The sequence below is a fragment of the Lobosporangium transversale genome, assembly GCF_002105155.1.
Source record: "Lobosporangium transversale strain NRRL 3116 chromosome Unknown BCR41scaffold_1, whole genome shotgun sequence".
NCBI lineage: Eukaryota > Fungi > Mortierellomycota > Mortierellomycetes > Mortierellales > Mortierellaceae > Lobosporangium > Lobosporangium transversale.
The window spans coordinates 1,331,911-1,347,903 of NW_019028979.1; the positions used below are offsets into that span (position 1 = coordinate 1,331,911).

Genomic DNA, 15,993 nt, shown 5'->3' on the forward strand with positions numbered 1-15,993 from the left:
TTGATTACCTTTTTTAGAATAAAGTTCTAGCATTTTATTATTATTATTTTCCTCTGCTAGTCTACCAGCGCAATGCTCCATAGAAAATCGGACTAAGAAGAAGAATTGCATATAATAATTGCAGTATTCGAAAGCCCATGCTCTGCCTCCAAGCGTCGTCCTCTCTTTCCATCGCCTTCTGCTCCCACAGCCCTTGGCTCTCAATTTTGAAATCCATCTGCATGACCATAAATGACTCAAGAAATTTCAGGATCTGCAACACATTATCAACTGCACGACGCGACACCTGGAATCTTTCTAGCACATCATCGTAATCCCCTGCAAATGCAAAGTTATCGGAAGCCGTGTGCATGACTGAATTATATGCAGGAGCATGACCTAAACTGGACATAAAAGAAGGGTTGTGGTATGCATGATGCAAAGGCAGAGGTTGACGACGTGGATAGATTCCTCTGTCTGTCCCACCATTATTGAAAGACACGCCCGGTGAGGCTGCGCATGTCCATAATGCGCAATCACCGTACTTGACCCATTCATCTGTGCTCGTCTCCCCTAACCACGCACTAACTTTAGTATTATTTTGAGCTTCGCCTGGACGCCCGGTAGAGTCTATGGTCATATGCCGATTTGTAGGACTTCTGTATGGTTGAGGGGGATGTTGATAATGGCGACTTGAATCTGCATGAAATGTTCTCCTTGAGCGGCCAAATTCAAACTGTCGACCCGGGAAAGGGACCCCACGGCGTCCAGCACTGAATCCGAGCCCCTGTACCTGATGCTGCTGCTTTAACAAATGTTCTGGATCATCGAAATAGAGTCCTCTCAGCTCAGAACAGAACGGCATAATTACGTCCGTCAAGAGCCCCTCGCTGAAATGCTGTGTCTCTAAAACGAGGTACTTTAGCGTATTGCACGTACTCTTTAAGATTACTGCAATGCCCACATTGGTTAATACGGTAGTTCCGAATTCTAAACGCTCAAGCGGCGCGATGATCGTCTTTCTAACCATGCGAGGCTGATTGTTGGTGGCCATGTTGGCTCCATTGTGCTCAGTGTTGATTGAGTCCCCCGAACTGGCTGAAAATGCGTTTGCAGCAAGGATATCCATTTCCGTCTCGATACCCAATCCTTTCAACAAATCCCTATCCCGTGCAAGTGATCGATGGATACCTAGCACTCGCAATTTTGGACAGCGGGTTAATAGTGCTGCCAATGCATCTCCTCCAACATCTACGCAACTTGTGACAGTAAAAACTTCGATAGAGTGTCCTGCTGCCTCAATAAGCTTCTCAACTGCGCTATCTGTCACTGACCCTGGGCCCAAAAACACCTGAGAAAGACGACATGGAGAAGTAAGAACAGACTTAGAAGGACCTGGAAGAGCACTTGGATAGCGTTGACCAGTGGTAGGTCTTGAGTGGCCAGTAGCGGTGAGTTTTGGTGTGCTTAAGCCTTTGATCAATGCATAAAGTAATTGATTATCAACAAAACCGCCCTGTAGTCTCAAATAGCGCAACTTAGATAACCCCAGCCCGAAAAGTTGCTCGAGAACTTCGGGTTTCTCTAACCCTGCATCCCGCATTTTCTCGTTTGCATGAAGATCCAAGGCGACGATTTGATCAGGACAGCGTAAGCGAAGACACTCAAGCGCTTTAACGAGCATTTGAGGAGACGCCTGGGGATGAGCAAAGTTGAGCAAGACTCGTCGGACGTAACGGCGATAAGACCATCTAGACGCATTCGATCTAATTCTTCCTGTATTGGATCTACTGCTGCGAATCCTTTCATAATGTTCTGTGCCCCATTGGTAATCACGTTCATGAGTGGAGTCTGGTTCTACAAGGCTGTGTCGTCCCTGATCAGCCACGGAGATAGCTTTCCCGTTACTGAATATAGAAGTATTACCGAGCTCTTTACTTGCTAGAATTGCTGTAGTATCTCCATTTAATGAGGACACACCCGAATGTCCATGGGGTTTTGGAGACTGTCTGCAAGGACTATTTAGTTGGATCGCTCCGTGCTCTTCATCCATATGCCAAAGAGACAGAGGCTCATTCGATCCTTGCTTCGGAAAAACATTGCTGCAGCCTGCTGCAGGTCCAGATTTCATTTCCGCTACGTCGCAACTCTTGAATGCGCTCCTTGGTTCATTAGTCTGTGATTTTATCCCACCAAGCGTCGCCATCTCTTCACTCCCATCCCCCACTTCAAACAACTCCTTGAGTTCTGGACAACCTAAAAAAAGACTGTTATCGGGATCCCTGTGGTCTTTTGGCAGCTCATCGTCCATTAAGAGCACTGAGAGAAGCGATTGCATTTGGTATGTATCATGGCCATGAAAAACCAAATTGCGCCAAAGCGATTGAACAGCGGCATCAGCGAACCTCCTACTAACCAGCAAGAACTTGAAGGGCGCTGCCAAGTGTATAGATGCATCAAAGTCATCTTTGGTCTCATCACTCTCAGAGTTATTATCGGATTCGTCAGATGGTTGACAGGATGCTCCAGATCTGTCATCTCGTCTCCAAAAAGTGGATGTATGCATAGTCCCAGTGATGCTCCATGATCTATTCATGGAAGCATTTGACAGTGTCGGAGCACGTGCGCTTAAACTCATCGTTCTTCGGCGGACCAAAGAATTGTCCAGTGTGGAATTGAACCTTGTGCTAGAACTCGTTGACAGCTGAGTTCCAGCTAGTGTCGTATTTGTGAAACTTGGCTCCCCGGAAGATTCTGATGGAGTCAAGCCCATGTAAAAGGAATTGTCCGTCTCCCGATCGCAGTCATTTTCATGTTGAACCGAGTATGGAAGAAGCGAGACTAAGCTTTCAAGTTTATATACAACTCTGTTAAAGACTGAAGATGATACGGTGGTGAGATGATCGAAAGGTCTATTCAGAGAAGGCATATGTATAAAGTTGACAGTTCTTGGCCAGGGCAATCCTTGCAAGTATCTTGACTGAGCTATAGAGTTGGAAAAGAACCGCCAAAGAAGGGGCATGCGAGCCGAGTGTTGTTGCTCCATGTGGTGACACCAAGGGCGGTTTCCGTTCCTTGGGCAGGGCTTTACTTGATGTGCTTCGTGCTTTGTACATTGTGTGCTATGTGTGCTGCCAATTGTCCCTGCACAGGCTGTTCTTTTGTGGCAACGTCTTCGCCTCTTCTTTAGCTTTGGGGTGTCTAATGGCTTCTCGGGCTGTGCCTTGGGTGTATCTAAGTGTTGTGTAGCTTCTATTGGTGGTGTTGATCTTGAAGGCTTGTATGATTGCTGGTGGCTGCGTTGTTCCCTGGAGTTGACTTTGCGAGGGCTACGAGGGACTGGACCGTGACAAAGTGTACAATGGAAACAGTCGTGGCAGAATTGGTTCTCAAGTGTGACAAGTGGACAAGACCAGAGCAAAAAGTCGAGATCTTGACAACAGTACTCAAGAATTATGCATAGAATTTCATCAGGAAGGTCAAACAAGTGTCGAGGACGATGAGAAATGGACCGCCGTAGTTTGTGAAGAAGATGCATCTGGGAATTAATGGGTCTACAAAAACTAATGGAGAGAGCAGAAAAAATAAATAAAAAAAAAAAATGAAAATGAATTGCCAAGAACTGAATGGTTGAATAAGCCTCATTGCTCAGTCTTGGTCTGTCCTTTCAATTCTTCATCCTTTCTCCTGGTAAGTTGCTTTGTTATGTAACAAAGCATTGGTTTATAATTTTCTAGGCGTGTCACATCCCAATTGAAGCAAGGGACAGACGTGTCCTTGCATGATAGAATAACAGTGCTCTATTTCGTACACTTTTTTCTTCTTTTCTTCAATAGAACCTACTTGGGTTACTTTTTCATAAGACTTGTGCTCAAAAAGTGTGTGGATGTGTGATAGACTGCGGGACAGCAAAAAGAGGAAGACGCAAAGTAAAATGAAGGGAGAAACAGTACAAAAAAAAAGAATGGGACAACCAGGCACAATGGGATCAGAGCAATAGCGTCTGTGTGGTATTTTGCTGGACTCAATAGGTTCGAACAAGGATTGGTATGGTGTAGCTTTTTTCCCGTTCTTTCCAACAATCAGACTGCGCTTCTTAAAGATACTGAAGCAGTTGATAAGGGAAATTGGCCATGGATGGTTAATAAAGGAGAGATCCCTCAACTTAAATTTCGTATACAATACAATAGTTAATGGATCAAGGAACGAGGCACAATCTCCTCAATCTCGACTTTTTCCTACAATATGGGAAAGTCTCCCAAAAAAGTATCATGCATAATCACTTCTCAAACAAATAAGCAAATGATGCAAGCAATGCAAGTCATAACAACCTCGGCAGTCGAAAACAAGGCAATGGCAAAATATGCCTTTGTTTATGTCTTTTCATCACAATGTGCTTATTGAAATAGTGAGTCGTTTGTTGCCACTGAGGTATATATTTAAAATAAGACTTGAAGCGATCTTCTGGTATAAAAAAACTAAACAAGTCTGGTTGTGTTATCCTTTTGCTCCTTTTCCTTTTACAATGTGTACTCCTAAATTCAAGGCGCGTCTTTTATAAGCGATTAATATCTTGGGATACACCAGCAAAACAAGGACTTTTCTGTTGGTCGTTCATTTTAAGCTTTAAAACTACCAATGGATTTACAGAGAGCGATAATTAAAACTTCTTTGCTCAATAAAAAAAGGATTTATTTCAGGTGCCAAATATAATCAACTTTGAAGACCCTCTTTGGTAGCCCAGCTGCCAAGGAACACCTCATAATCTAATCGGCAACCCAGGTGCCAAATATTATTTGGCAGCTCATACTAATTATAGTAGTTTTTGCTATTATTTGGCAGCCTATTTTTTGGGGCTGCCACTAACTTCACACACTTGGGTAGCAACTGGGCTGCTAAATAATGAAGGGAAAAAGATATTTGCACGGGGGTCTTTTTTTTATTTGTACGGGGTCTTTATTTCAGCCCTAAATACCATAACCAGGAAGCCTTCCACGACACAGGCTTAGATCTAGAGCCGCTGCCTAAGCATCAAATACTGACCAGAATATTTATCTTATCAAGGTCGTATGTAGCTCAGAGCATTCTTTATGCGACTCTGGAACTAAATACAGAATTACAAATGATTTATCTATAATTGAAATATACTATGCCACGCTACTTTAAACTTTTGTTGGCCATGTTACTATAGATTGTGGATGGTTCCTCGATACTTTCTTTCATTTAGCGCGTGCATACATCTCTAGTATTTCCGTACACTATTAAGCACACAACGATGAGTTCAGTTATTAGGAACCTTTAATGTGTAATTTGCTTCGGTAGATATACAAACAATCATACTACCATACCCATTGCTATGATGAATAGCGTGCCATGTTGCTACTCTCTTTCTTTTTCTCTTATATGTCCTTATCTCTGTCCTTCTTTATTAAGAGCTCAAGCGCCCTTGGTACTATTTTTTGCTTATCAAATTCATCAAAATGCAATGGGTAGACCGCAGTTTGTTTTGTGGAATATCTATCCTCTCACCCGTTTGTAATCCGAGAGATTACTTTTCTTTGATAGGTGGCGCAGTTCACACTCAAAGCCGATCGTGCCACAATTACCTTTATCCCTGTATCTAAATAGCTAGAATACTTTAATAGCATAACCGTGACTTATAGTGATAGAAAAAGAGACATAAATACTCTTTTCTGTTACATTGATAAAGATCCTTATTTTTGTCGCATTGCATTTCAAGTTTGTTACCATGTTCAATCAGGGTTGATTATTCACCAATAATAGCCAGAACTTACCCCGAGTCGTCTTTAGCACCCAGTGCCGCATATTCAGCAGCGTATGTAGATGCTCACTGCGTCTAGGGACTAGCTTCATACTGTACAACCACCTGAAAGAAAGTTAGGTCAAAAAAATAAAATTTTCAGATGGTTATGAAGAGAAGCACTGTCTTCAACCCTATTTCTTGCTGTTTTCCGTCAGCATGTACTGTCCAAAAACTTCAGTGATTATCCACATTGGCCTCATTAATAAAAACGTAAATTTCCATCTTGGTTGATGAAGTATTTTTGTATGTCACAAATGAGCTGTTTGTCAGAGATTCAAAATAAAAAAATAATAAATAACCCACTTTGACCAGACTTTCTTTTGGGTGATTGTAGAGCGGAATAGAGCGTGAAAAATATTTTGTAGGTAGATAGTAAGCAGTAGAAAAGTAAGTGAGAGTAAGATATGGGCCCACACCACATCCATAGGGTATTTGTTCATTTTCTACTAGAGGGACACACCAGGCAACTACGTACCTATCTGTAGGATGACGCAGGTTCGTTTTTAACACTTCATATCAAAGATTTATCGCGTCTATGTGTGGCGCGTTATTGCCACTAGTGTTTTTTACTCCAGCTAGGCCATCATAATATTGCATACTGTGGAATACGCAACAGGGTGCGATGAGTATCACAGCTCCCACGGCGCTGCAACTCCCAAAAGTAATAATTCCAGACTCCCCTCTACTCTAGACTGACCTTCACTTATCTCCTTCGAAATAAAAAGCTAGAATCATGTAATCTGTAGGATACACGTTGCTGCTTGTAGATGAAAAAGAGACCCCTTGCAAATAATTTTTTTTATTTGCACGGGTAGAGCAGTGTAAATAAGGCGTGTACGGGGCAGTGCACGGGGGCAGAGGTGTACGGACCCGTGCAAATAACTTCATCCGTTAATAGACAGGAAGTGTTAGGATCGCATAAATATGTTGATGCGCCTCTAACCGTTACTGTCATTGGATTGTAGCTGAATGTCACGATCAAAAAGCTTGGTGAACCTTTTTTTGTTGGATCTCAACACGTTCAACAAGAGCCCCTGTGCTTCTCATCAGCACAGGATTGTCCTCAGTAAACGAGATGCGAGAGTTTTTACAAATAAAACAAGAAATAGGCCAAATAACGCTAGGTAGGCTGCCAAGCAAATCATGGGCTGCTAAAAAGAGTCTTCAAAGTTGACTATATTTGGCACCTGGATTGCCAATTAGATTAATCCCTACAAGTAACTTCATCCAAAAAAAGATCAACATATCCTTCAAAAGAAATCTCTCATGCTAGAAACATGAACTTGATTAAATTTAATGATAATGCCCACTGCAGGGATCGAACCTGCTACCTTTTGCTTACTAGGCAAACGCTCTACCAATGAGCTAAGCGGGCTCATTTTAAATTTTGTCGTAGAGCATCTACTAGTGATCTCTGGAAACTAGTAGGTAATGATGAAAAATGAAGAATTGGGCAAGAGCCTCGTGGTTTTGGGATACGATAGTGATCCTAAGTAATGCTAAGCCCAATGGCTGAGTAGTATACTCGTCAGGGCACCCCCCTGTCTAGCCGACCTCGTGGGTCCTTGTTATCAAAAAAAAAAAAAAAGGCACCCCCCTGTCTAGCCCAGGGGCCGGGTTCGAGTCCTGGTTAAGGCACATAAAGTGAAGCAGAGAGCAAAAGTCGACCTGGATTCCAACGAGACACCGTGCCTAAAAGTGATCCCTGAAGTCAACAGAGGCCTAGCCAGGGACACAAATGGAGTTATCATTAGTGCCAATACTGAGGAGAAAATCCAACGCCAAAGGGAACGGTACAATATCCAGCCGGGTAATGTCATTTATACGGATGGATCTCTCAAAGATATTGGCACTGAAAGAGTAAGTATGGCATTTGGTGTGGTAGTCCAGACACAAGAGGGTGAGTTTTACACTGCGCTATCTGGTAGAGTAGCAGGCAACGCATCCTCGACAAAGGCAGAGCTAGCTGGTTTGTTGGCAGGAATACTTATCAGCCCACGAAACAGACCTATGACAATCCGACTTGATAACAGCGCAGTTGTGACTCAATTCCGAGCATTGGTCCGAGGCAGAGTGGATAGCACGTTGCGACAACGTATTAGATCACCGTATGCAGTATGGTGGGCAGCTATACACAACGCATTTATTCAACAAGGATCGGAAGTCACGGTCGAGTGGGTCAAAGGACATGTCGGCAACAGAGGGAACGAAGAAGCGGACGAAGCAGCAAAACATGGACATTATGGCGAGCTATGGGATATCAACATAACGGAGCATAATGACATGTACTGCCATGCAAAGTTCAACGGTGTACCAGCGGAAGATGACTTAAGGCAGATCCTTAAGTTACAGTCAACAACTCGTACACATCACACGTGGATCGCTCAGAACAGGACGCAGGAGCATGTTAAGGATTGGACAAAAATTGATTGGCGAGCTACTATGAACATTGTTCATGATAGCAACCTACCGAAAGGACTCTTCACCAGCCCAGCGGACTGCCAAAAGCGAGCGCACAGGGTCAAGAAACTCCATGGAATGTTGCCTACACAGTCATATATGAGACACTGGAGGCCAGACCTTTATGAAGACGGCAACTGCAGAGTGTGTGGGACAGAGGGTGAAGACACATCGCACATCTGGAGATGTCCAAGGACGATGGAGACTCAGGCCGAGAAGTGGAAGGAGATAATCCAAAATGTGAATGTGATAGGGGAGAGGACATGGAGGAAAGAGTTGAAAGCAGTGCAGGAGCAAGCACAAAGGGCCAGAGAGAGAGGTGTAGACCCACCAAGGACAAAAGAGCCAACTTTTACTGCGGCAGAGGAGGACTACATTTGGAAAACTCTAGAGATGCATATCGATGGTGTGCGAGAAGTACGATGCCATGGTGATAGGAACGACGGTGATGAGGAAGAGAGAGAGCACACACCAGATTGGTCTGTGCAGGACATTTACCATGGACTTACGCCCAAGTCCATTGCTCAGAGTTGGAAAGTTGGCTTCAAGACAACAACAAGGATAGCTACATATATGGCAGGGCGCTTCGTCAAGGCCATAGAGGAATTCGGTCGTACAGAAATCTGGAACAAACGGTGTAAAGTCACCGTTGAATGGGAAAAGGCTCGCGGAATCACTGCTATGAGCAAACGCGCTAGAGGACGCAACTGTGTTGGGGAGCACAGACGTAGTAGCAATGATTTCCTTGTCCCTTCCCTCAGACAAAGACAGAAGCTGAATGTAAAAGAGATCTACAAGATCGCGGATGACCGAGTCCGGGACAGTTACCTTGGGAAAACCAAACTGGACGTGATGGAGCGGCTAGGTGGAATGAAGTTTTTGATGACTATGGATAGCGGATAATTTGTCGCGTTGCGCAACAGGCCACGTCGGGAAGGTGGACTTTGAGTACCAACCACGGCGGTCAGGGTTTATGAAATCATGGATACAGCGGCTCTTGTCGTTTGTGCAGTAATAGCTGTTTATTGACTATAGTTTCTGGAGCATTTTGTTCATAGAGTGTAGAAAATAAATCCCATGACCCTGAGTGTCCTTGTTATCAAAAACAAAAAATCTTTCTATAAGAGTTCTTCAACAGGCCAAGTAGGGAGTAGAGCCGTGCCATGGGACCTCAGGGACCAAGGAAGTCTACTCAATACTGACGTGATTTATGGACAGGGTGTTGTACTGTGACAGTATGACGATGCGGCTTCGGTCGATTATTGGATACCGCTTTATTTGCGACCCCAGTAATGGGGCAACCCATTTATAGAGCTAACATCTAAATAAACCTTACATAGCCTCGTAAGTCTTCGTTATCAAAAAAAAAAAAAAAAAAAAAAAAAAAAAACTTCAACCACGATTGGGTGAACCCTTGGCGTAGCCGTAGATCCTTGTTATCAAAAAAAGAAAAAGAAAAAGAAAAGAAGTAAAAGTTCTTTAATAAGGAAAAGGTGGTCTTTTGACCTAAAATCGATACGGTCTCTCGTGTGACCCTGCCACATGCGCAGCCAGTATTAGGAAGTAGGTTGGGAGGTTATTTTTTTTATTTCTTTTTTTTATAACAATGTCCCAGATAACATAAGCAATAAACAGTTTTTACTGCACAAACGGTGAGGGTCCTTATATCTATGGTTTCATAGATCCTGGCCGTCGTCGTTGGTGCTTAAAGTCCGCCTTTCTGACGTGATCTATTGCTGGCAGGTTAAGAAATAAGAACCTTTTTTTTTATAACGAGGACCCACGAGGCCGTGTAGAATTTATTAGATGTTTTACTAAAGCTGATGGCCGGTGCTCCGACGCACAAAGGCAAAGACATAAAGTTTCGGTGACGAAGCCACTAAGTGAACAGTTATTGAGAAGTCTTTCCTTCTTTCATTGTGCGTACCATTGAATTTGATCTCCAGTAGGTCTCCTGTAGTACTTTTTGTTTATATTCTTTTTTTTTTTTTTTTTTTTTTTTTTTTTAAAAAAAAACATTTGGTGATGAATTTGGTGGCATCTCTAGTAGCTATGCTTTTGTCCAAGGGAAGAAAACAAATGAAGCTAGCCGGCTAGTGTATGAGTCATTGATAGATGCAGTGAGAAGGAGAGCTCATAGTTACCATAGGATTTCAACTGAACTTTGAGCTGCTACTCGACTGTAGAGTTGGATGCGACGCCGCATTGCGCTTGTTTTTGACTGTTTTAATCAGTAAGCACTTCCTGTATGCACTACAATGGATACAATTTGACTTCCCATCAAGCAGCCGCTGGAACGTTGTCGCGTCTTCATACTGCACTATGAACCTAGTTCAGCTTCTTTCCAAGCAGCTAAAGCTACGGTATTGTAATTAGCTCATTGTGATCTCGATGTGCTAGACCTCAAAAAGGTAGAGATCGAAATACGAAATGAGATTGAGATGGTTGTCTGAGTATTGGCTGGTATCAGCTTTCTCTAAACTTTAAAGTTCGTTCTAGGTTTGTCTGGACGTCGGTTGTGAGCCATCAAATTTGCGTCTCGTTCATCCAGCTTGACAAGGCCTGTAATAAACCTCTTGTATCACATCAAATATTTGATAGAAGGTGCAGACAAATCCAATCGCGCAATGTTCCCACGAGTGAGCAAAATTAGAAAGCCTTGAGCAGTATAGACATGTTTTCTTTTCTTTCTTTGTTTCTTTGTGCAACCATCCTTCGGAGAATGAATTATTATTTCCACATTAAAAATAAACTTAGTCAAGGCACACAGCACTGTCATGGGAACAAGGGCGGGGTCTGGAGTGTTGGCGTTCAGAGCGAAAAACAATAGATCCGTGCATTTTATTTATTCTTTTGATGTATGGCAGCAGGTAACTTTATATAGAAAGCAACCAACTTTGTATAGAAATCTTCCTACTCCGATGCCATTAAACTGAAGGAATCCTTGGGATGGTCATCGGATCATGTTTTAAGAAGGAGCCCTGCCTTGGCTCCGATGCAATTCCGATGCAATAATCGAGAAAAACGAAGTAACTGAGACTATCAGCGCAGCATAACCCTGTGTTGTGTACGCATTCAGGTAACTACACGCACGAATGATGGGGCTATAAGGGAACATCAGACAACAAATCAAGTGTCTTACATTTGGCATGATGCCGGGTTATAATTCCTGTTCATCCAAGAATGTTAGGATAATATTCATTCTTCTGTTTGCTTGCCCTTGGCCCCAGCCCTCTTGCTGTTGGCGGCCCAATGAGAAGGAAATAAAAAAAAAAAAAAAAAGAAAGATTGCCATTGTCTGCGAAAATGATATCCATTGGATGATCCAATTAACGTGTGGCTCTTCAGGAAGTAAGGCTGTAGGGCCATCGATCCTTTCCAACGTAAGAAAAAAAAAAAAAGAAAAAAAGAGAGGCCATCTATATGATAAGAGTAAGAGCAAGTAAAAGCGAAAAGTATTGTTCAAAAGAGACCATGTGCAGTTTACGAGTACCTTTTTTCTCTTATGGTCGCGTCATGAAGTTCTGAGAATCAAAAATGAAGCTGAATTCACATTTCCAGACGGACGCGTTTGGCCAAATTATTATGCGTACACCTGCGTAATACGTAATGAACAAGTACAAAGTGCCAAGATGTTACCTTTATCTATTTCCTGCTGCAATGTCCGCTCCTACACCACACATTAAGTCTACAGGCCCGGGCCTAAATAAAAAATAAAAATAAAAAATAGAACACCGCTTGCTTTTTGTATTAAGCTATGAATAATTTATTACACATTGTGAATGGGAGAAAATGCATATTCTTTAATTTGTTCATTCACTCTCTTTAAGCCTGCATGCCATTATTCCACATCGCAGCTCTCTTTCCTTATCCCTTTGCTCATATCCTGGTATTATTGATTGAAATCGCGGCCAAGCCTTTGTATTGTGTCACTTCCCACGTCTTTAAGATTATTCCATTCCTTGTCTTCTACGCCATTGATCTCCAAACTTGAATTATTCATGCACAATTTTTTTTTTTTTTTTTTTTTTTTAGTATAAAAGCACCGATGTCCCTCACCCATTCCTTCCTTTCCTTATTTATTTGTTATCATCACCAAAACAATCGCCTCTAGCAAATTTCAGGTATCTACCCAACAAAATGTTTCGTTCTAGTATTTTCTTCATCGCCTTGAGCGTTATTTTCTTCGGCCTCCTATCCACAGTCTCTGCTGCTGTCATTCCCAATGACGAGATCCGTGCTCTTGGAAAAACCTTTCAGAAACTGCGCAAGATCAAGGGTCACTTTGATGGCGGCGAATATAACAAAGCTGTCGATGCCTACAATGGCGAGAAGCATCAGGTCATGAAGGTATGAAAAGCTTTTTACGCAATTTTTTTTATTTTTTATTTTTTATTTTTTTCAGATCGTTAATGAATAGTGTTTCACCCTTTTTTCCTATTATTGGGTCTCTTATTCCAAAGAAACTGGCTGAGGCTTTCGGTCGCCCTAGTGTCTCCTCCGTTGACATTGTCTCTACCATGGGCCCTTCAGATGAGATCCCTGAACATATCCTTGCTGAACTGAAACGCTCTGCCCCTCAGGTGACTCCTCCCACCAACTTCAAGTATCTCCTCTACAAGTGGCGTGGATACCATGACTACCTTTGGTTCCGTATCAATCTCAAGAACAATCATGTCTTTAACAGTGACTGGTACTTCGCTTACGAGTAAAGTACTAACAAATATATCTTTTCCATCACTGGCCATGATGCCTCTGCGCTCTCATAAAGGAAGAAGGGGCAGGGCCACGAAGTCTAGGATATCCCATATTCTTTACTTTATTACTTTAGACCTATCAATATTTGTTTATTCACATCTTTATATCTTTCTTTTGTATTTATTCCTTGCATTGAAATAAATCAAAAAAAACTTAATTTGCCTCTACTGCTTTATGGATCGAATGAATAATCATTAGCCGAGTAGATAGGTTGATTGGAGGGGAAAGCTCCGGTTTATAGCCGAGCCCAGGAGCACCACAGTGCGATCCAGTATTGGCGTTTATTTATTTATTTTTGTTATTTTTTGTCAATATCCAAATGTTGACGTCAATCTAGTTGCGACAGCCAAGCCATGGTCAGACAGCAGGTGCTAACGAGCGAAGCATGCTCAATGAGAGAGATACATTACTTTGTTGTTCACTTACACTGATATACATCTTGCGCATGTCAGAATCCAGATCTTAACTAAAGGCCCGTTTGTGTGAAGGCGACATTGTTCTTGTTCCTATCTTAGTAACTCCCTCAGCTTGACTTCTTTTACACTTACTTTTATTTTTATTTTCTAGAAGCGCCCAAAAAAAGAGAAATCAACATATTAAAAAGGAAAGATATTTCTTTTGTTTTCCTTTCTTCACGACTCCTGTAAGCATGGAAAAGGGGAGATGAAAGAAGTGCTGCAAATAACGAAACTAACCTGCTTTTAAAAAAGTCTAGCTGCCATATGAGGAGACTTGGTACTTCTATGGCGCCGTTGTTTGAAAGGAATGAGCACTAGTGTAGTGTGCAAAATCACATATGACAAGCAAATAACAATAAGGGATCTGATATTAGAGTAAATGCGTCATGAAGATTAATCAACGTGCGAATACCTTGTATTTGTTTTGTTTGTTTGTTTGTACTAGCATTGTCGCATTCCATGCGCTACTAGCGCGGTTAAGTGTGGCTCGTGCTTAGATAAAGTTGGCTCTTATTAAGCCATGAAGCTTCATTCATTAGAAAGCTTATAACCTTATCAAGGTGACACCAAAGAGCTCTTTTTCAATGAAGACCTCGGTTACTTACTCCATTGACCGTTCAAAATGCACACATATACTGTTAATAAGGCGATAGCGGTAGCTACTGGAGCATACTGAACCTGTCCCAGGGTATGTTGTGAAGCAAGTGACTATCGTTAAATAATAGTAATCTGGTCAAAGGAAGGAAGTAAAAAAATAATAATAAAGAAGTAATGGTGCTTTTATTCGTGTTCTTATTCAGACACACTCAATAATTTTTTTTTTTTTTTTTTTTTTTTTTTTTTAAGTAGACATCTGAGTGACCTACTTCATAAATTAACCTCCATTCGCGAAGAGAGGGGAGGCAGGCACTTAGAGAATGGTATGGCTTAGCACTGGTCATGACTTTGGAGCGAGAGATAATGAATGAATATGGCATATACATGGCAATGTAAAAAATATTAATTTACGTTTATATTTATTGTGCTGTATTATCTTGAATATTATTCTTTATATCGTACTGAATTAAAATATCTTTCTTCATATTTTACTCTTTCTTCGCATTGAATTCGGCCCAATATTACTTAATTTCACAATCCTTTTTAGTCCTTTTTAGCTCTTTTACTCCTTTCGATTTGCTGCCAGGTCACCAGGGCCAGAAAAAAGAAATGAAGGAAAGAAATAAAAGAAAGAGAAACCACAGTTAGTCTCTTCATGGGAAAGGGCAGATGGATATTGAAGCCAAAGCTCCCATGGTAGCACTCCTCCCCTTACCAGGGAGGAGGAAAAGCCAAAGGGAATAAAGAAGCAAAGTTGGTTAGCATTGCCAAGATGGTCTCGCTGCCTGCGAACATGAATGTAATATCACTGTGCTAATGTTATGGGCTTCCCTCACCTTTGTACTTTTTATTCCAGCCGCATCACACTGCACACTGATTCCTCATTGTCTAAATGGGCCTCTTCACTTTATCGCAAAGCACCGCCATCTGAAGGGAAATGCATAATTCATGATATCATGATAGTATGCATGACTCGCGCATTAGTTCTTTGAGAACAGGACAGTTAGATTGACATGTGATTCTTTCAAGGTTAAAAGCCTGATTCTTATCCGTGAGAGGCCTCTCCTCCTTTTGGTACTAAGGTGTACCAAAGGCTACGCTAAGGAGCGTGCCAAGAGAGGCGGATAATGAGTGGCATTGATTCCATGCATCTGCTGCTATTCGCTGTCAATTTAAGCTTAATTTTTGCCACCAACAGGAGAGACAAAATGAAACAAACGCGCACTTGATCCTCACTCAGCCCCTTTTCCCTTCATCCTTCCCCTTCTCTTTCATCCGTATTAAGCCGATATAATTATAGAGCCTCTTGGCCCCGGAACGCTTCTGAAAACGAACATTTAAAAGGATGTCATCTATCCACTTTTTCTCTTTTTTTTTTTTTTTTTTTTTTTTTTTCATTATTCATCAACCTCTTTGACGAAAATGAAAGGTAGGTACTCTTCCACAAAAAAAAAAAAAAAAAAAAAAAAAAAAAAACAGATCCACTCGTACTTGAAAAAAGTCCCAGCTCCCACTACATGTTAACCGTCTATGATCCCAACTTATTTTCTCCTTTATTTCTGTCTGTCTCTCTCTTCCTTCCCAGTCACCACAACCACAGTAAGAGCCACTGCGCCCTTCAACAGACACCCAGACCCCTGGCCTCTCTTCTGGTCGAGCTTAGGACCAGCCTTCCCCAAACCCGACGATACGTGCTGGTCGATGCCGAACACATAAAAAGCAGAGAAGCCCCCTCTAAAAAAAAAAAAAAAAAAAAAAAAAAAAAAAAAAAAACCAAAAAACCAAAAAAATTCTTAAAACACAAAAAAGAACAAAAAAGAAAAAAGAAAAAAGAAAAAAAAAGATGACCAAAAAGCAACATAAAAAGAATGTAATAATATGTAACATAATAGTATATAATAGTAGTAATATGTAATA

At 41.7% G+C, this 15,993-nt stretch overlaps 2 protein-coding genes and 1 non-coding gene across 3 annotated transcripts; 1 reads left to right on the forward strand and 2 right to left on the reverse strand.

Annotated features, from left to right (window-relative positions):
* Positions 1–58: 58 nt before the first annotated feature.
* BCR41DRAFT_344390 (hypothetical protein) lies at positions 59–3,574 on the reverse strand (the record flags this gene model as incomplete). The annotated part of the gene is made up of 1 exon (XM_022022503.1): positions 59–3,574. Exon 1 carries the CDS (start codon positions 3,515–3,517, stop codon positions 62–64), a length of 3,456 nt encoding a protein of 1,151 aa, XP_021886667.1. The 5' UTR covers positions 3,518–3,574.
* Positions 3,575–7,106: 3,532 nt separating this feature from the next.
* On the reverse strand, positions 7,107–7,178 carry BCR41DRAFT_t4. The gene has a single exon. It is a non-coding gene; the product is annotated as a tRNA-Thr (tRNA).
* Positions 7,179–12,298: 5,120 nt separating this feature from the next.
* BCR41DRAFT_344400 (hypothetical protein) lies at positions 12,299–13,184 on the forward strand. Its single transcript, XM_022022504.1, has 2 exons — positions 12,299–12,613; positions 12,727–13,184. Exons 1-2 carry the CDS (start codon positions 12,404–12,406, stop codon positions 12,973–12,975), a joined length of 459 nt encoding a protein of 152 aa, XP_021886668.1. The 5' UTR covers positions 12,299–12,403; the 3' UTR covers positions 12,976–13,184.
* Positions 13,185–15,993: the final 2,809 nt, after the last annotated feature.